Here is a 21182-nt window from a genome sequence, read left to right as displayed (position 1 = left end):
AGATAGCAATTTGTTTTAGATGTTGTGTTTTAAATTGTGTAACAATTAATGGAAACAACTAATGGGAATTTTAGTCTTTTTCAGAAATCATGATTTACATTGAGTATTAAAAATTTTAATTGCAAAAAAAAAACTAATTTAAACAAAACTTTTAAGAGATGGTGGCAATTTTTACAATCAAGAGATATTGTGCTATATTTTAACTTGTTATCTGCATTACATGGTTTTTATAGGGATTAAAGAGATCATCTTCAAGACAGGCTTTCTCTATGAAATTTGTACGAAACCTATACTAAAATCTAAGAGAAACACAAGTTACATTTTTATGAATACCTCCTCATGTAAAGAAGTAGGTGAATGAGGTGGCAGAGAAGCTGAATTAAACTTGCTCAGCTGTTGCTGTTAAACATTGTTTACTAAGTCAGTTTAATGGTGAAGGGACTGATCCAATATGCCCATTGATGGTTTGCGAAGAAATTTTATACTTATTTATTACTAAAGTATTTTGTAGTATTTTCAAAATACAAGGACTGTATTTTATTTTGATATTTTTTGTGGCTGCTGAATTTGTAGTTTATTTTGATACAGTACAAGTAAAGCTGAGGTATTTGGTATTTTATTTTAAAATACATTTCAATGTATTTTTGTCCATCCCTGATTATGACTATTATACATTTAGAGAAATATTTCTTACTCCTAGTACTACATAAGTTTGAGTGGCCATGTCCTGGTAATTTTTATCATATGATCAATGAATATCTCAGAAATATTTAATATGTCTTCTCTTGTTGTTGTTTAATTACTACACATAATTGAAAAAAAACATGCAATATTTTATTGGTAATATGGTTTTAATGCCAATGCATCTCAATTTGTACTAATATTTCCTGCCAACAGTGTCAATAACATGGATTTAACAAACCTAAACTCAAAATGAAAGCTTTGAGAGCATTGAAGTATTATGAGGTAAATTACTCGTAAATAATGGACGTTTGAGATTTCACTCAAAAACAAAAGTGGGTTTACTGACATCCACCTCCAGGATGTGACATCATATGTGGTAGGAAAATGCAGACGCATATATCAGTATATATTTTGATGAATTATTTAGAGTTTTGTGGCATTAGTTGCTTGATTGTCATTCGAATACTCATTCAGATTTGTTTTAAAAATAGCAATCATGATAATTTCCATACTGCTTTTTTTTTTTTTTTTTGTATTGTGTATGTAATCAAGTTATAATGAGAGGCAGAGAATTTAGAAAAGTTTCCAGCTATTTTTTGGATGAAATTGTATGTTTTAAAAACATATGTCATATGTATCTAACCAAAAACACAAATACATGCATTATTTATTGTTATTATTATTCATTAAATAATTTTCTTTTCACCTTTATTCTTAATTTTTTTTAAAGTCCCTTTATTAATCTGGGGTCGACACAGCGGAATGAACCGCTAACTTTTCCAACACGTTTTTACGCAGCGGATGCTCTTTTAGCCACAACCCATCTCTGGGAAACATCCACACATACTAATGTCGCCAGATTAAAATGAACCACCAACTTATCCAGCATATGTTTTATGCAGCAGATACCATTTTAGCTGCAACCCAACACTGGGAACCACCGTGATCCCCCTATTATTATTATTACTATTATTATTATTTATTAGAAAAAATGCAACAAATTATTATTGATTTATCACTATAACATTTATAATACTACTTAACTGTAAAGTATTTTGTATAAATTTAGATATGCTTTATTTGTCTATTTATAATATTATTATATTCATTATTTACATAGTTTTTCCTTTGCTTTTAATAGTTAAACCACATAGCTTTTATTTATATTTTTATTAGTGGATAATCAACAGGGAAACTATTCTTTTTGTTCTCTAATTCATGAATCATTCTCTTTATTGGCAGACATGGGAAGATATTGTATGTTGATTAAATGGCTTTGAACCAAGACAGTAATAAAACTACTTTCATATTCTCTCTTATTTAACACTGCTCATTTTAGACCCTGGTAATGAATATAATGAAAATAAGTGTCGAATCTTAACCATATCACATTTTGGTTACAGTCTACTTTACCATTTTATAGAAATACATCCTCATATTACAACACATACTGTATATACAGTTGAAGTCAATTAATAGGCCTTATGTATATTTTCCCCCAATTTCTGTTTAACGGAGAGAAGATTTTTCCAACACATTTCTAAACATAATAGTTTTAATAACTCATATTATAGAAATATATTATTTTACTAGATATTTTCCTATTTAAATGCTTATAGGCAGGTTAGAGTAATTAGGAATGTCATTAAATAACAGTGGTTTGTTCTGTAGACAATCAAAATATATATATTGCTTAAGGGGGCTATTAATTTTGACCTTAAAATGGTTTTTGAAAAATGTAAAACTCCTTTTTTTCTAGCCAAAATAAAACAAATAAGACTTTCTCCAGAAGAAAAAAAATATTAAAGGAAATACTTTGAACAATTCCTTGCTTTGTTAAACATCATTTGGGAAATATTTAAAAAGGAAAAAAAAAATCACAGGAGGGCTAATCATTTTGCCCACAACTGTATTTATTGCATTTTAATAAGTTAATGAGCTGAAAATGTTTTGCGTAATATGAATGACCCAGGTTATAAAAATAAAGAATAGAGGGTAAAGAAAAAAATATTAATAATGTAAACCATATTTAGGAAACATACTTATCAAATGTTGTCTTGACTTTGAGTTGATAATCCACCTCAGGTAACTTAACCAGCAACCTGGAAAAAAAAAGAAAAAACAAGTGAAATGAAAAGTTTGCGTTGGACTTCAGGCAGTCAGTTCAATAAGGCTTCAGACTTGTTTACTTAGAGTTACAGGAAGATTCAGCGGTGGTTCATACCTGACCTTGGTGGTGAACTGCACCTGTGTTTTGATGATGAGGGGTTTCTGGAGGTGTGTTGGCATACAGGGCTGCTTCTCCACCACAAAGGAGCTGCAAACATTGACCAAAGAGAGACTTTATTTGTTGTGCACCGTTTCTGGGTTTTGTGTTACAGTTAAAGTCTGAATTATTAGCCCTCTTCTATATTTTTTCCCCAATTTCTGTTTAACGGTGAGAAGATTTTTTTCAACACATTTCTAAATAATAGTTTCAATAGTATAAACTGATTTCTTTGCTATTTGCCATAATGACAGTAAATAATATTGTACTAGATATTTTTCAAGATACTAATATTCAGCCTAAAGTGACATTTAAAGGCTTCCTTAGGTTAATTAGGCAAGTTAGGATAATTAGGCATACCAGTGGTTTGTTCTGTAGTCAATTGAAAAAAAAATATTGCTTAGGGGGCTAATAATATTGTATTTTTATTAAAAGCTCCTTTCATTCTAGTTGAAATGAAACAAATAAGACTTTCTCCAGATGAAAAAATATTATAGGAAATACTGTGAAAATTTCCTTGCTCTGCTAAACATCACTTGTACTGCACTGTACGACAAATGTAAATGTTTCATTTAGCCTGTAATAAAAATAATTGCTGAGCTTTGTGCGCTTGTGTTGATGTTTTACTGAAACATAAGTAAAAAACAAAGCCTGTAGTATAAATATGAAATCATTTGTTTGCCAAAAAGTATATATAGCTTACATTTCTGTAACAAATAATAATTCAATAAAATGCATTGTATCTAATGCTTTATTAGACGTACCAGGCGTAACCTGGTTAAATTGCATATAGATTTGAAGAATGGATTTATATCTAAACTGGGTATCTTCCGTCCATTCCATATCCGTTTTCAAACAAAAAAATGAAAAGTAAGAAAACCGTAATTTTTCGCACAAAAAAATGAGAAACAAACAAGATTTTGGCTCGATTTTTGTTTTATAGGAAAACAAATAAATGACTTTAAAATTCTTTGTCCACATGTAGGCGGTGCTGAAACGCCGTTTTTTCTCTGATTGGTCAACCAATTGTGAGCTTGCCCTTAAAATAATAGTCCGCCCAGGCTTTTAATAGTTTTTATTTAATTATATTTATAAACTAAGTTTACACATTCTATTATTTGATCAGTTAGCAGGCTTACATTGTATTAATTAAATAAAAACATAAGTTAGCAGTTTTATTAGACATTTGTCATTAAAATAAGGTCATAGTTTGCGGCCAAACGTCCTGATGCTGAGCAAAGATAGCCAGTTCCGAGCAGCACCTGGTTTGCATAATTGCTTCCGAGCAAGGGCTATAAAATAATAATATATAATAATAATATAATAATGATAATAATAATAATAATAATAATAATAATAATATAAAGGTACAAATCTGAAAATAAAGTTAATGAATGAATAATAATAATAATATATGCCTATAGTTCGCCGCCAAACTTCTTGCTGCTGTGCGCCTGATGCTGAGCAAAAACATTTATGAACAGGTTCGCATGATTATTTCTGAGCTACTGTAGGCCTAAACAATAATAAAAATTGATTTTGTTTTATTTAGTGTCTAGAGGCTTTACTGTTTTTTTTATATATATAGTTGTTTGCAGGACCAGAATATGAACACATTGGGCCCTGGGGCTTTAAAAAAAGGGTACCATATGTTTTTATATTATTTCCTCATATTTTAATTATAAACACACACACATTTCTAAGCATAATAGTTTAATAACTCATTTCTAATGACTGATTTATTTTATCTTTGCCATGATGACAGTACATAATATTTGACTAGATATTTTTCAAGACACTTCTATACAGCTTAAAGTGACATTTAAAGGCTTAACTAGGTTAATTACGTTAACTAGACAGGTTAGGGTAATTGGGCAAGTTATTGTATAATGATGGTTTGTTCTTTAGACAATTGAAAAAAATTAGCTTAAATGGGCTGATAATTTTGACCTAAAAATGTTTTTAAAAACTTTAAAAACTGCTTTTATTCTAGCTGAAATAAAACAAATAAAACTTTCTCCAGAAGAAAAAATATCAGACATACTGTGAAAATGTCTTTGCTCTGTTAAACATCATTTGGGAAATATTTAAAAAAGAAAAAGAGTTCAAATGAGGGGCACGGAAGATATCCTGATTATATCTGTTTAGTCAAAACTCTTTTATGTGGTCAGTTGTAAATGAAACCCTTTTTGCAAATCAGCTATGTGATCTAAAAAAGGCATGAAGTAACCGTGTATAAGCAGGCCATAAAAGGCAGAAGTGAATTTTTGTGTCTCATTTTTTCATATATCACATATAATCCCTATTGGTTACCTTTTAATGAGGTGGTAGATGAGGTATTTGACCTGCTCCTCCATCTGAGGTCTCTGGAGAGGAATGGGATCGCTCTCATATGTGACTTTCAGGATCAGCTCACCAAGCTTGTCTAGCTGTCTTTTAATCTGGAACAGACTTTGGGCTGTCAGGGTGAACCTGCAAGAGGAAAATCACATTTAAACTTAGGTTTGATTTAAACTTGATCACATGTAGTGTTTTTTATGACTCCTGTAAACAATTTCAATCTGTTGGCCACCACAAAAATGCAATAGTAGTATCTTAGCGTCTAGGCTAATTACTCCAGTAAATGCTTAGCAATCAATCAAAAAACCTTGGTTACTTTCGTTTTGTTTTTGAAAGTGATCTCTTATTTTTACCAAAACTGCATTTGTTTTAAAAATTCAGTACAAGTAGTCATTTCATGTACAATGCTATTTCAAGTTTTATATGCTAATATATTTTAAAATGCAATTATTCCTTGTGAATTACTCTTGTCTTCAGTCAGTCACATGATCCTTCAGAAAGTATTCTATAATTAATTTGGTGCTCAAAATTTATTTATTTTTTTTCAATATTGAAAACAGTTGTGCAAATACATTTTTTTATATACATGACATTTTATCAAGGTAAACAGAAAATTCAAAATAATTAAACGTATTTGAGGTAAAAATCTTTTGTATTATTATAAATATTTTCTTAGATCAATTTAAAGAATTGTTGGCTAATATAAAAATCATATTTAATCGCATCCAATCGCATCATGATTAATCGCATTCAAGATAAAAGTTTGTATGTACGTAAAATATGCATCTGTACTGTGTATATCTATGTAAACAGATATAAATACACACGCATATTGTACATAAAATACAAACATGTATAATAGAAATACACTTACCGGCCACTTTATTAGGTACACCTGACGAACTGCTCGTTAACGCAAATTTCTAATCAGCCAATCACATAGCAGCAACTCAATGCATTTAGGCATGTAGACATGGGCTGTTTCTCAGTATGTGCTTTTCAGCTGTCTTGCGTCCTCGTGTTCTTGTGTAACGTCATTATCAGTTGCCAAAGTTCGGTTCCAAAACTCAAGAACGGAGGACACGTGAAACTTCCCGGATGTGTTCTTGATATCGAGAACACATGGATGCAGACTTGAGCACCGAACTCGCTCTAGAAGTCACCGAAGTCATTTTGACTGGAGGTGGGAAGCGCAGCCTTTTATATAGATTTATTATTAAAGTTCAGAGACATAACTTATCTATCTCAGGAGTTTCCCTAAATGAAACGGTGAAAGTAAACATCACCAATAATGGAATAAACACATAAAAAAACTATAAAACAATAAATCATTGTATGAATGCTGTAATGTTTAAATAATTTTCCATTAAAAACGCCTGACGGTGAAGACAGTTTACCCCACAGTCCAAAGAATGCAGTACAGGTGAATTGGGTAGGCTATTGTCCGTAGTGTATGAGTTTGAATGAGTTTGTGTGGATGTTTCCCAGAGATAAATTGCGGCTGGAAGGGCATCCGCTGCGTAAAAACGTGCTGGATAAGTTGGCGGTTCATTCCGCTGTGGCAACCCTGGATTAATAAAGGGACTGAGCCGAAAAGAAAATGAATAAATAAATGAACGCCTGACGATCATGTGACCATCAGGAAGAACGCATCATCTCATTTCTCAGAGGATGCGTTCTCTGTTCTCACAGTCTCTCGAGTTCGTTCTTCCGAGGACCTGGCAAGACCTTGTCTTCTTGTCTTCACAAGACACAAGTCTGTTCTCTGTTTTCTTGGAATTAAGAAACAGCCAGGGTCAAGAAGATCTGCTGCAGTTTAAAGCATCAAAATTGCAAAGAAAGGTCATTTAAGTAGCTTTGAACGTGGCATGGTTGTTGGTGCCAGACGGGCTGATCTGAGTATTTAAGAAACTGCTGATCTACTGGAATTTTTTTGCACAACCATCTCTAGGGTTTACAGAGAATATATCCAGTGAGCGGCAGTTCTGGTTCAAGGTGATAAAAAGACAATGGTAACTCAAATAACCACTAGTTACATCCAAGGTATGCAGAAGAGCACCTCTGAACACACAAAATGTCCAACCTTGAGGCGGATGGGCTACAGCAGCAGAAAACCACATTGGGCGCCACTCCTATTAGCTAAGAACAGGAAACTGAGGCTTTAACTCACACAGGCTCAAATTGGACAATAGAAGATAGGAAAGACATTGCCTGGTCTGATGAGTCTCGATTTCTGCTGCGATATTCAGATCAGAATTTGGCATCAACAACATGAAAGCATGGATCCATTCTGCCTTGTATCAAGGTTCAGGCTGGTGATGATGGTAGTGTAATGATGTGGGGGATATTTTCTTGGCACACTTTGGGCCCATTAGTACCAATTAAGCATTGTGTCAAGGCCACAGCCTACCTGAGTATTGTTGCTGACCATGTCCCTTTATGACAACAGTGTACCCATCTTCTGATGGCTACTTCCCGCAAAATAACACGCCCTGCATCATAAAGCGCAAATCATTAGACTGGTTTCTTGAACATGACAATGAGTTCACAGTACTTAAATGGCCTCCACAGTCACCAGAGCTCAATTCAATACAGCATATTTGGGATGTGGTGGGACAGGAGATTCGCATCATGGATGTGCAGCAGACAAATCTGCAGCAACTGCGTGATGCTATCATGTCAATATGGGTCAAAATCTCAGAGGAATATTTCCAGCACCTTGTTAAATCTATGTCATGAAGGATTAAGGCAGTTCTAAAGGTCCAACCCGGTACTAGTAACGTGTACCTAATAAAGTGGCCGGTGAGTAAATATTTACATATATGTTTAAATTTATATATAATTTGCAGTATTTTAGATGCGTAGAAGTGTAGTATTTTAAAAGTTTTATTTTAAATGCGATAAATTGTGATTGTTTGATATCAGTATTAAAAATCTAATTATTTTAAACAAAAAACAGTCCAAACTTTTACCAGTAGTGTTCTTTAAACTCCATATATCTTGCATATGTTCTGCTAGCCCCATTAATCTACAATAAACACTGTAATACTATAAATGTTACATTACGTCTTCATCTATTATATATCTTTGTAGTCTAAAGCATTTTACCAGTTCTGGAGCTGGTCCAGTCCTATCAGAACTGGCCCTCCGATGCAGGCGATCTGTTGCCTCCGTTTCCATTCCTTGAGTTCAGGGTTGAGCTGGGAGGAAATCAGAGCATCAATTTCCTTGATAACATCTGCTGTCTTTGACAAAAACTCCTACAAATGTAAAAAACAAAAAGCAAAAACCAATGTCAGCAATGACCAGCCAACAACAACACATGGTTGCATCACATACCTAAGAAAAATGTGGCACAGATGTGTGAAAACCACTCAAACCTCTTGGCTGAAGCAGGAAGTTCTCAGGGTAGTTCAATGCAAAACCAAACAACAAAATAAACGAGAAGAAGAGGAAATGCTCGTGAACTGAAAAAAGCCAGAGAAACACTTGCCTTTCTTTTGAAATCCAAGCGGTTCAGTATTTCTTGAAGAGTTGTGACTTCTTGTTTCATGGATGAAGAGTTCCTCTCAAGTGGATCTACAGGGTTTCAGAGGAAGATGTATATTTTGTATTAAAAAAACATCTCTCATGTGCCTATTAGAGCTTTGCGATTTTGACAGAAACATATATTTTGGATTTTTGCAATAAAACTCAAAAATAAATTTTGTTGCTTGTTCAAACTACTTATTTAAAATGAGCTGAAATGACACAAATTTTACATTTTGGAGGGAACAGCCTAATGGTTTTTAGATTAATCCACTTAAATTTGAAAAAACAATTACGTTAACATAATTGATTTGTCCTACCCATGTTGCCGTGGGTTTCCTCCGGTTGCTTCGGTTTCCCCCACAGTCCAAAAACATGGGGTATAGATGAATCGAATAAACAAAAATAGTCCGTAGTCTATGAGTTAGTGTGTGAATGAGTGTGTATGGGTGTTTCCCAGTACTGGGTTGCAGGTGGAAGGCATCCGCTGTGTAAAACATATGCTGGAATAGGTGGTGGTTCATTCCACGTTGGTGACCTCTGACTAAGCGGAAGGAAAATGAATGAATGAATGAATGAATAATTAATTTGTGTTGCAACAACATGAACCCAGCATTTTTTACAGGGTTCCACACAATTCATTCATGTTGTCCCAACACAAATTAGGTTAAGTTAGATTAAGTTAACTTAAGTTCAAAGTCCCCAAGAAATCAAAACTAACCATATGATTTTTTTAGCTTACATTGCTAATTTTGTGAAGATTAATTCATCTGTGCATGTCATTAAGAACAAAAAATAGTTTGCCCTTTTTTTATTTATAAAAAATATATAAACATTTATTAGATGATGTGATTTTGAGGTAATGGGGGTGGATAAGTTTCGACAACAAACAGGAATGGTGAGCAGGAGGAGTCTGTTAGGTTGTAATAACTCTTCTAAAACCCATTTCCTGATCTTTCTGAGTGAAATGCCTACTTTACTATATCCATTCAGCCCATGATAGAAAAAACAAGCCACTGTTTGCTCATTCGCAGCTTCCGGTTCACAGGGACTTTAAGTGAATTGAAAATAAACAATTAAGTCGTCCCCAAAAAAGTCAACAATTGTGTTGTTTCAGCTCATTTTAGGAAAGTAGTTTAAACAAGCAGGAAAATAATTTTTTAAGTGGGATATTTAAAGATTTCAAGTAGAAATGTAGAACTCAGAAACATTCATCCAATCAAAACGTTTGGCCTAAACATTATAATAGGCTGTCCTTCTTGCCAAATATGTAATTGCACACCCTGTCCTCACAGAAAGAATTACGTCATTGACTACGTTTACATGGACATCACTGATAGAATTATTTTCCTTATTCTGAATAAGACATTAATAGTATTAAGGTGTTTACATGAGTTGCTTTTTGAATGCTTCTTTCATGATCTCGTTTTACATGTTAAAGCACATAATTCGATTAATGTCATTGCATCTCCACGCTGTCCACTTTTCCTCCAGAGTTTCATGTAATTTTGAGTGTTTCTTTTTTAGTTTGTTGACTTTAACTGCAGTTTGGCACTTTCACTTTCATTCAGGAACATTCCATGCATGCCCCCCCGCGACAAATGAGATATTGGATGCGAGTATGAACTGCTGGAAGAGTGTTGTTTTAATAAAATTTGATATCGCACACCGTATGGGGAAAAAAAAACAATGCATTTCACAATGTGTGTGTCTTTGGTCTGACTCGGTAGATGCAGAGAATAGTGTCAAACAGCTGTGTGTGTGTATAGACTATCCTGTCGCAAAATGCAGAGAAAATATCACACAATGGCAATAGTTTAAATGCGGTGTTTACATGTATGTACTGAACCGAACTAATGCCACTAAAATCTGCATACTCCACATGTTTTAATTAGATTTTGTTTAGTCTGATTACGACCTTAATCGGATTAAATTAATCAAAAATCGCTGTTTACATGGAAGACTCCTAATCGGAGTATTGTTTTGATCATATTAAAAACGGATTATTGGTGTCAATGTAAACATACTTAGTGTTGATTTCACGTACACGGTTCAGACAGAGAATGGCAGGCAAACATCAGCAACTTTTTTGGTAACTTTAGAATATCTATCTGTTAACTAGTTAATAGATCATTAGTAAACTGTTAGTTAATGAGTTATAAATGACTTGTTAAATAAAAGTTAATAGTTTGTTAATTATTTATAACTGTGCCTTATAGATCTAGCCAAAAGGTAACTCACAAGCTGTTAGTTAACAAGTTATAAATGACTTGTAAACTCATTTTAATGATTTATAGCTATACCTAATAAATTAGTAATATATCATGAACAAGCTGTTCGTAAATTACTTACTAAAGACTTGTTAAGTATTAGTTGATAGTTTATATACGTATTGGGACGTTATTCTAGTTGCAATTATTCCTAATTTATTAACTGTTAGTAAATGAGGAATAGTTGCAACTAGAATAACGTCCCAATAGCATACATAAGCTAATAACTAACACTTAATTAATATATTAACTCACACTTTACCAATCAGTTGTTCATAGTTTGTTTACCATCTACTAATACCAGTGAAACTTTTGTAGAACTTTCTAATAAAGTAATTTATTTATTTATTTTGTTTTTTTGTTTAGAACAAAAAGTGACCAAACCTCATGGGTTTTTATTCTGTTGTATACTGCTGTTCTGCCATGTGATGGCTCAGTATGTGTGTTTCTATACATTAAACACAATGTTCAACATTTCATTTTTGAAGTTTCTTTGGTAAAACACAGCACACAGAAAAGCCTATGAGTGGAACAAGGTTAAGGTACAAAAATGTTATATTTTAAATATCACATCAAATTTCTGTAGCTTGAACTTGTTCCATCCATTTGCTGTTCTACAAAGTTTCAAATTGCTATACAAATAAGCTTGAAATGAATTGGACTAAATGTAATTTGCCCAATTTTGTGCTGAAGTAATGATGACAGTCACCAAATCACCTCGAAGCTGGAGCGTTTTGTAACGAAAGTCAAAATCGTCTTGCATATCTTCAAGATACTTCACAGCCTGATCCAGCATCTGATCAAATAGTGCAGAAAACAAACACACACATGCATTTCATATATGTAAAATCCCATGGTTGTGATAACAACGAACAAATCTTGGGTGTAAATTACCTGAACGCTGCTTCTTATCACAGCCACTTTATTGTCCAGAACTTTCTGCTTCTCCAAAGCTGCTGAATTTTGCATTGACTTTTCCAGTGGTCCCTGGCATTGACAAAATAGAAATATGCAGATGTAAATTCCACATGAAAATGTAAATTTAACATGATGGGTATGCAGGTTTTGCCATCATTAACTGACCCTTTACTTGTTTCAAAACATTTATAAGTTTACAAGATAGTAGACTGTCTGCTTAATATCTGTTGATATGCTCCTTCGACAGACATTTAACTGACTATAACAAACTTTGCAAGTACTTATCAACTTACACTAACCCTAACCCCAACCCTAACCTAACCTAACAGTCTACTTATAATCTAATGAGAATTAGTTTGCATGTAGATGCAATGTAACTTAAATTCAACAAACAGACCATTAAAATAAAGTGTGTCTGATAAAGATATTTTGAAGAACACTTAAAACCTGTAACCATCAACTTAGTATTTATTTTTCCTACTTTGGAAGTCAATGGTTAACGGTTTTCAGCTTTCTTCAATATATCTTCAGTTTAGTTTTGAACACTAAAGTTAGTGTAAAATTAATGTTCAACAAAATAAAGAAACTCATAAATATTTCAGACCACTTAAGGGTGAATTTAGACCACAGTTTGGGTGAACTATCCCTTTGGTGACACTTTCCTTTTTATCCTTCCTTTTGTATGCTGTTATGCGCGCATTTTATTTAGCACACATTTGCAAGATGACTCAAATTGAAATTAAGCACAAAAGATACTGGACCATTAATAGTTACATTTTTTAAAAACATACTATTATAATTTGAAGGAGAATGTTGACATTTAAAAAAGAAACATAACTAAAACTAAATTGTTAAAAATAAACTTGCAGGAGGTAATATATGCACTGTAAAAAGTGCTACACTCACAAAGTTGTTTCTATCTACTTTAAATAATTGCAATCTAGTTAATTTTATTTGTTTTATACCAAAAAAATTTAATTTGCTTCCTCTTTACTTAAAATATATCAGTTTTTATATAACTGTATATTTTGAATAAAACTAATGCAATTTATTTGAGTAGATTTTTTTACGTGGTTATTGTGTAGAATAAATGTTATAAAAGTGAGTTGACACAGACAATTTATTAGAGCAGCTGTCGATGTGGGCAGGTGTTCATAAAACGGGATTTTAATAGTTTGGCGTGACTCGAATGGCGGCATCAAGTGGAGGAGGAGCAGTGCAGGCGGTTGGCAACGACTGGATTGAGAATGGTCAGGAGTGGGGAGACGGAAATGACGGATCAGGAAATGAAGTAGAGGAGATGGAGGGTAGCGAGAGTTGCGAACCGTGGACAAACTGTAGAGGTAAAAAGCGGAAAAAAAGAAAAAACAAACTAGATAGTGACGAAGAAATGAGATCCAAAGTAAAGGAAGGAAATGAAGAGTATAATGTGTTTGTTAGACTAGTACAGGAAGGGGCGACATTTGAGGATTGGAGTCCTATACAACTAACGAAAGCTCTGTATAAGGAGATTGGGGAGGTAAGATGTGCTAAAAAATTAAGGAATGGATGCTTATTGGTGTCATGTAAAGATGAGGCTCAACAAAAGAAAGCAATCAAAGTAAATAAAATAAATGGTAAAAAAGTGAAATGCTCTGAGGTCTATGACAGAAAACTTATAAGAGGAGTAATCACAGGCATACCGGTAAGTGAGTCATTAAACAACGTGATTGAAGGAATAACGAATGCTAAAATAAAAGAAGCTAAACGCTTAAAAACAAGATGGAACGGAGCCATATGTGACAGTCTTTCAATAATGCTGACATTTGATGAAACAAAACTACCTGACAAAGTCTTCATAGGATACATGAGCTATGAAGTGAAAATGTACATACCACCGCCTGTTAGGTGTTACAAATGCCAAAAATATGGTCATATTGCAGCGATCTGTAAAGGGAAAATGAGATGTAGCAAATGTAGTGGAGAACATGAGTATGGACAATGTGATAAGGAAGCAAAACTCAAATGTTGCAACTGTGGTGGAGAACATAGTTCAGCATACAGAGGGTGTGAGGTAAATAAAAGAATGCAAGAGATACAGAGAATAAAAGTCACTCAAGGTATATCTTATGCAGAAGCAACAAAGAAAGTTAGGCCTACAAGGGAACAGATGGGTCAGATGCCGACAATGAGAGAAGAAAGGAAAGACATGATTAAGTGTAAAAAATGTGATAAAATAAAGGAAGAAACACTGATTGTGGATAAAAATGAATTTGTTCTCTTTATGGCAGAGGTGATAAATTGCTCAGCACAGACAACAAGTCGGACGGAAAGGATTAAAATAATAGTTAAAGCCGCGGAAAAATACATGGGTATTAAAGGAATCCCTTGGGAATCAGTGAGAAACACGTTAAATGAAGAAGTTCAGCAACAACAGTCACAAGCATGGGGTGGAGTTGCATAATGGTAATATTTATACTGCAGTGGAATGCGAGGAGTTTAATATCTAATGGTCAGGAATTTAAGAAATATATAGATGATTTAAATGAAAAACCTGATATAGTGTGTGTACAAGAATCATGGTTAATATCAAGACTAGAATTTAATATTAAAGGCTATAATGCAGTAAGAATGGATAGGAAAATAGGTAAAGGTGGGGGAATTATTACATTTATAAAAAAAGGTATCCAATATAGAGAAGTAAAGAGAGGGAATGAACTAGAATATGTTATTGTGGAGGTATGGTCAAGTGAAGGTAATATTAAAATAATAAATTTTTATAACCCATGTAGATTGTTAGAGAGGGAACAGTTAGAAGAGATATGGGAGGGTATTAATGGAAAAATTATCTGGTGTGGAGATTTTAATGCACACAGTACATTATGGGGTAACAGAAATGATAATAATGGGAGAGTAATTGAAGAATTTATTGAAGAAGAAGAGCTAGTGTGCATTAATGACGGGACAGGAACTAGATTGAATACAGCAAGAGGCACAGAATCAGCAATAGATATTACAATAGTTACAAAAGATATTGCAGATAGGTGTGAATGGGAGGTATTAAGAGGTAACACAGTTGGAAGTGACCACTACCCAATCAAAACTCAAGTAGGAATAGAATGCGCAAAAGAAATTGAAGTGAGAGAGGAGAAATGGATTTTAGAAAGAGCAGATTGGGATAAATTTAGGGAAATCAGTGAAGATTTGTTGCAAAAGATTGAGGATAACTTAGATGTTGAAAATATGTGTAAAAGAATTAGTGGGGGAATAATTGAGGCAGCAAAAATGGCAATACCTAAATCAAAACCTAAAATAATTAATAAAATTGTTCCATGGTGGACAAAGGAGTGTAGAAAAGCTATAAAGGAGAGAAACAAAGCTTTTAAAAAAATGAAAACGACACACAACTTTCAAAATCTCATGAAATACAAACAAGCACAGGCAATAGTTAGGAAAACGGTTAAAAAATCAAAAAAAGAATATTGGAGACAATTTTGTGAGTCAATTGGTAGAACAACGCCAGTAGAGAGAGTATGGGGAATGATCAAAAAAATGAAAGGAAATGGAAAAGAATATGGATATCCAATGCTGATGGATGGGCAGAGGGTTATTATTAATAATAAAGAGAAAGCAGAAATTATAGCAAGAACATTAATTAAAGTACACAGCACAGACAATTTAAGCCAAGAGGAAAAAAGAGGGAGGGTGGAGACTTATGAAAGATATCAGTTTGATTTAGGGAAAGATGACGGGGATCAGGTACTAAATATAAATTTCTCAGGGACTGAGCTGAGTAGGGCATTAAAGAAATTAGGGAAAACGGCTCCAGGGAGAGATGGAATTTGTTATACTATGTTAGAAAACCTAACTGATAAAGGAAAGGAGGTGCTGTTGAAGTTGTATAACAAGATATGGGAGGTAGGAGTTATTCCAAAAGAATGGAAAAAAGCAGTTATCATTCCCATTAAAAAGCCTGGGAAAGATCCCAAACAGCCAACCAGTTATAGACCAATAGCCCTAACATCGCATATTGGAAAAACGATGGAAAGAATGATTAATGACAGATTAGTGTACTGGGTTGAAACTAAAAGAAAGATAGGAAATTATCAAAGTGGATTTAGGAAAGGTAGAGGGACAATGGATCCAATATTGAGGCTTGAAGATGATATTAAAAAAGCACAGGTTAACAGGGAATCAGTAATAGCGGTGTTTTTAGACATAGAGAAAGCATATGACATGTTGTGGAGAGATGGAGTGTTAATTAAACTTAACCAAATAGGAGTTAAAGGACGCATATTGAGATGGGTTAAAGAATTTTTATCAGAAAGATCCATAACAGTTAAAATAAATGGTACATTTAGTGAATGTTACAGTGTTGAAAATGGCACACCACAAGGGAGTATTATTAGCCCTTTTTTGTTTTCTATAATGTTTGATGGGATCTTTAAGGAGATAGAAAATAATACAGGAGTTGCATTATTTGCTGATGATGGTGCGATTTGGAAAAGAGGGAGAAACATAACATTTATAATGAAGAAAATGCAACAGATATTAAATACAGTGCAGGAATGGACAGTTAAGTGGGGATTTAGAATATCTCAAGAAAAAACTAAAGCCATGTTATTTACCAAAAAGAAAATAAGAGAGGATTTAAAATTGAAATTGGGAGGTAAAGATTTGGAGAATGTTGAATCTTTTAAATATCTGGGAGTGTGGTTTGATAGGAGACTTACATGGAACACACATATTAGTAAAATGGTGGATAAATGTAAAAGAGTGTTAAATGTAATGAGGTGCCTATGTGGTGTAGACTGGGGTGCTAGTAGAGTGGCATTAAAATCAATTTATACAGGGTTGATAAGATCAGTGATCGATTATGGATGTATGGTGTATGGATCAGCTGCTAATACAACATTAAAACAGCTAGATGTAATCCAAAACCAAGCATTAAGAGTATGCTGTGGAGCCATGAAAACCACACCGGTAGCAGCATTACAGGTTGAAATGGGAGAGATGCCTCTACACCTTAGGAGAGATCAGCTGGAGGTAGTATACTGGGCGAACTTGAAAGGCCATAATGAAAATCACATAGCACAGACAGTTCTGATGCAATGCCAAGAACGAGAGAAACGGGGCATTAAAGGGTATGGATGGACAATACAACAAAAAATAAATGATATGGAAATAGATACAATAAAAATTTCGCCCACTATAGTATTTCCAGTAGTTCCCACATGGCTGCTTGATGACTTGGAAGTTGATTTTGAAATAATGAAAGAAAAACAAGAAAATGAGATTGACAGCAAACAAGTGGAAAATTATATAAGAGAAAAATACAGTGAAACAACTGAAATATACACAGATGCATCAAGAATTGGACAAAGGGTAGGAGTGTCATTCAGTATTCCAAAGTTAAAAATTGAAGTTACAAAAAGAATTAATAATAATTTAGCAGTTTATACAGCAGAATTGGTAGCGATATGGTTGGCTCTAAAGTGGGTAGAGGACAATAAACCAATTAAAGCAGTCATTGCGTCTGATTCAAGTTCAGCACTCATAAGTATTAAAAATGTAGTATCAGAATCACGGCAGGACATAATATATGAAATAGTACAGTTGGGAAATAATATCATTAAATCAGGAGTTATCATTTCATTATTGTGGGTACCAGCGCACATAGGGGTTAGTGGAAATGAGATGGCAGACAAGTTGGCTAAACAAGCAGCACAGCAAACTATGATAGACATGGACATCAAATACAGCAAGTCAGAAATCAAAAGTATAGTTAAAACCAAAATATTAGGAAAATGGCAACATATATGGAATAATGGGAGTACAGGACGTCAATATTACACCATACAGAACATAGTTGGGAAAGGTAGGGAAACAAGGAAAAACAAAAAGGAAGAAGACAAGTTCTCAAGAATGAGATTTAATCACACATCACTCAATAGCACACTACATATGATCAACAAACATGCAGATGGGATGTGTGAATGTAACAACCAGGAAACTGTAGAACATGTATTAATGCACTGCCCAATATATCAGACAGAAAGAAATATATTATTCACACAGTTACAGGAAAAACAAGTGGAACCTAACATAAAGAACATACTAAAGTTGAGCACGGGTGATGTATGTTTTAGATATGTTTATAACTATTTGAAAGACACAGGGTTGATTAATAGAATTTAGTATTTAGATGAAAAGTTATCTATATCATATAGAGGTATTATAGAGAAAGAAATATCAAAGTTTGGGACATTTAGTAATTTATTTATATGTATAGGAAAAAGAAATAAAAATTTGATTTTAAATTTTTTTTTTTTGGGTTTTTTTTTTTTTTTTGTGATTTTTATGGTTGGGCTTTGTTTAACTATAAAACATGGTTTAGTTAACTCCGGATCCACACTCCAATCCAGATGGTGGCGGTAATGCACCAAAAGCTGGTTGCCAACCGCCATAAAACACACAAGAAGAAGAAGAAGTTTGGCGTGACTCCTTTTTCATTGCCCGGGATTTAGCAGGCAGACGCAGCTTCTGCAATGGTCGACATTAACTGCTCCCAGCAGCGGATCTGATTAACACGGTAAGTTGCAAATTTAGCCGAATGATAATTGTAAAGTCATGCAAAACTGCTGTCTTCGCTAGGCAGGTGAGGTTTTAGCTTTGTAAATTGTACTGTAGCCTCAGGTATGTTAACAGTTAGATTGCTCTCACATGGAAAGCTAAGTTGGCTAACGCTAACCAACGCTAGTTTATGCTAATGATTAAAAGTGATATTATTGAGAAAAAATAGTGAAAGTAGTTTTAAAACACTTAGTAGGTATAACTAACGTTGCAGAACCGATTAACAAGGTCACTGGTGGGCGGTCGGGGTGTGGGGGTTCAGTTTGCTAGCGCTAACTTAGCTAAAGTTAGCTCACCTAAGTTATAGCAGCACATTAAGGATGGATATTAAATGCAGAAACGTATGCAACAGTTAAGTAGTTTGTGTTTAACGTAAGAGAAAGTATAACTTAAAGTTTGTGTTTTAGAGATTTAGTCCATAAGTTTTTTTTAATGCTGCAGTGAATAAATTACAGATTTACAATTTATTTTAACTTAAATTACATTTACTACTGATGTTTACAGAACCATTTAAACTGTATGCACCTCATTCTAAAATGCATGTTCTTGGTCTTTAGATACCAAAGTGATTTTGTTACCTGTGGATCTTCAAACTTCACATCCAGGTAAGAAAAACATTAGATACAACTACAGCTATAATTATTTGCAGGCAAGTAAAACATTGGTAAAATTGCAAACAATAGTGGGCTCCATAGAATTAACTTACATTTGATATCTGAAGTGCAACAGTAATTTTTTACTGTTTTTTTACACAGATATTATGTGTGCAACAGTAAAAACAGTATAAAAATATCCTAATGCATGTAGTCTTTCAATATAGCTAACTGATAACACTGAATCACTGAACTGTCATTTGCCAGTGACATTAAATTTGAAGAAAAAGTCAATTAAATGTAGCTTTAGCAAAAATTTAATGTAAACCTTAATGTAATGTGTAAAATGGCAATGTATTTATTTATTTAATAAAATTTGTATTATGACGTGCAAAGTTTGGTGCAAAATGAAGATGACAATTAAATTATAGAATTTGTATTCTATAATTTTCATATAGCCATTTTCAAACAGTTTTAATATCTAAATTAAATACACATTCTTATGCTTTATAAGTTGCCAAAATAAACAAAAAATGTAATACCTAAATTTTAACAATTCTTTGATTGACAGGAAAACACAATGACATGCACTGTTACACTGAGTAAAATGTTTTCTTTAAAATTTGATAACTAAAAACACCTGGAATAATGTAATTACACAACCTCTATAACCTTTTTTTATTTTTTAAATAGAAGTTAGGTAATTTTAACTAAGGTAATTTTTAACTGATAAACTAAGGTGTTTCATCCATGCATCATTCTCACTGGACTTTTGTAACTTCACTTGTAGTTATTTCCTATTCAGTATTTAGCTATTTAATGTTGTTTGGTAGCAACCACCTGAACTCCTGTTTCTTTTTGTCTCTACCAATAGAGTTGTGAGGAATCAGAGGTGCATGCGGCTGCCCACGGGAAAAATTTGCCATCAGCCCAACACAGTTTGGATTATCATAGTCAAATGCATGATGGCTCCTGTTTGGACTTACCGATGTCCTCGACTTCAAGTATCCATCAAAACTGTATACATTTGAGATATATTAGAGACTCTTTGTGGGACTGGACATTATGCATCCTAAATCTTCATCAAAATATGCAAATCTCCTCACTGAGTTGCCTTGGATGATTTCTCAATAGGATCTGGTATTATTAATGTTTTTATTTATGTATTGTGTATGTGTAGCCACATTAATGGCCTATTTTGTAGTCACTATTAAAAGGAACATCGATTGATATTGAATACATGTTATGGTCTTTAATCCATCTTCCCATTCTTATTTAATTGTTATTGACAGGAAAGTCTGTTTATCTGTTTTTACTAGTGTATATTGTGCTTACAATATAGAAACGAAGATTTATTTTCTGAGGTTACAGCCAGAAGTCAATTAAATTAGTTTTAAATGACATATGCATGGTTAATTTTATTTAGATCATTAAGTTCATAATACTTAATTAAAATGAGTACAGTCAACATATAGCAATGTATAAGTAAGTTAAGTTTAACAAAAAAAGTAAGTTTATCTGATTTGAGTAATTTTAGAAATATTAGTTGGCTCAACTTAATTTTATTGCATTTGTTTTAAGCAATGTTTTAGTGTTTAAAATACTTAAAAAAGGCTGGAAGTTGAATCAACCTAAAACGTCCGATGCAACCACTTGCCTCACTTTTTATAAGTTAGATCTAAGTAACATTTTTTACAGTGTGTCCTGCAGCTAAATTATTTTTATTATAGTTTCAGAGTTCTGCTTGAAGTAGGTCAATTTATTTTTATTCTTTTGATGAAGTAGCATTCAATTTTAAGAGCCCTTTAGACCATGCGCTGGACCTTTTCTCCGTTTTCGATGGTAATGTCTTTAAAAAATAATTATTTAGGCCTATTTAATTATTAATTTATTATTTATGTACAATAATTAAGACATAAAATGAAAAAGTAAAATATAATCAACAAAGAAAATATAAATGAAATCTGTAAA

The 21182-nt window shown here is 33.2% G+C and overlaps 1 protein-coding gene and 1 long non-coding RNA gene across 8 annotated transcripts in view; one reads left to right on the top strand and one right to left on the bottom strand.

The window, feature by feature from the left end:
• stat4 (signal transducer and activator of transcription 4) overlaps positions 1 to 21182 on the bottom strand; it is a 50368-nt gene that overhangs the window by 15725 nt on the left and 13461 nt on the right. For 6 of the 7 annotated variants that reach the window (XM_087266196.1, XM_087266198.1, XM_087266197.1 and 3 more), the window contains exons 5-11: positions 11983 to 12075; positions 11806 to 11884; positions 8784 to 8869; positions 8399 to 8550; positions 5264 to 5422; positions 2909 to 3001; positions 2727 to 2786 (exon numbers count right to left, since the gene is read on the bottom strand). In XM_087266196.1, the coding sequence (XP_087122322.1) occupies positions 2727 to 2786; positions 2909 to 3001; positions 5264 to 5422; positions 8399 to 8550; positions 8784 to 8869; positions 11806 to 11884; positions 11983 to 12075 (722 nt within the window). 7 annotated transcript variants of the gene reach the window in all.
• LOC137496498 (uncharacterized) lies at positions 18397 to 20448 on the top strand. Its single transcript, XR_015499794.1, has 3 exons — positions 18397 to 18577; positions 19176 to 19223; positions 20086 to 20448. It is a non-coding gene; the product is annotated as an uncharacterized LOC137496498 (long non-coding RNA).

The sequence above is a fragment of the Danio rerio genome, chromosome 9 (assembly GCF_052040795.2).
Source record: "Danio rerio strain M-AB ecotype USA chromosome 9, GRCz13ab, whole genome shotgun sequence".
In the NCBI taxonomy this organism is placed as follows: Eukaryota; Metazoa; Chordata; class Actinopteri; order Cypriniformes; family Danionidae; genus Danio; species Danio rerio.
The sequence above is the reverse complement of the archived record's forward strand: the minus strand, read 5'-3'. Positions and strand labels throughout refer to the sequence as shown.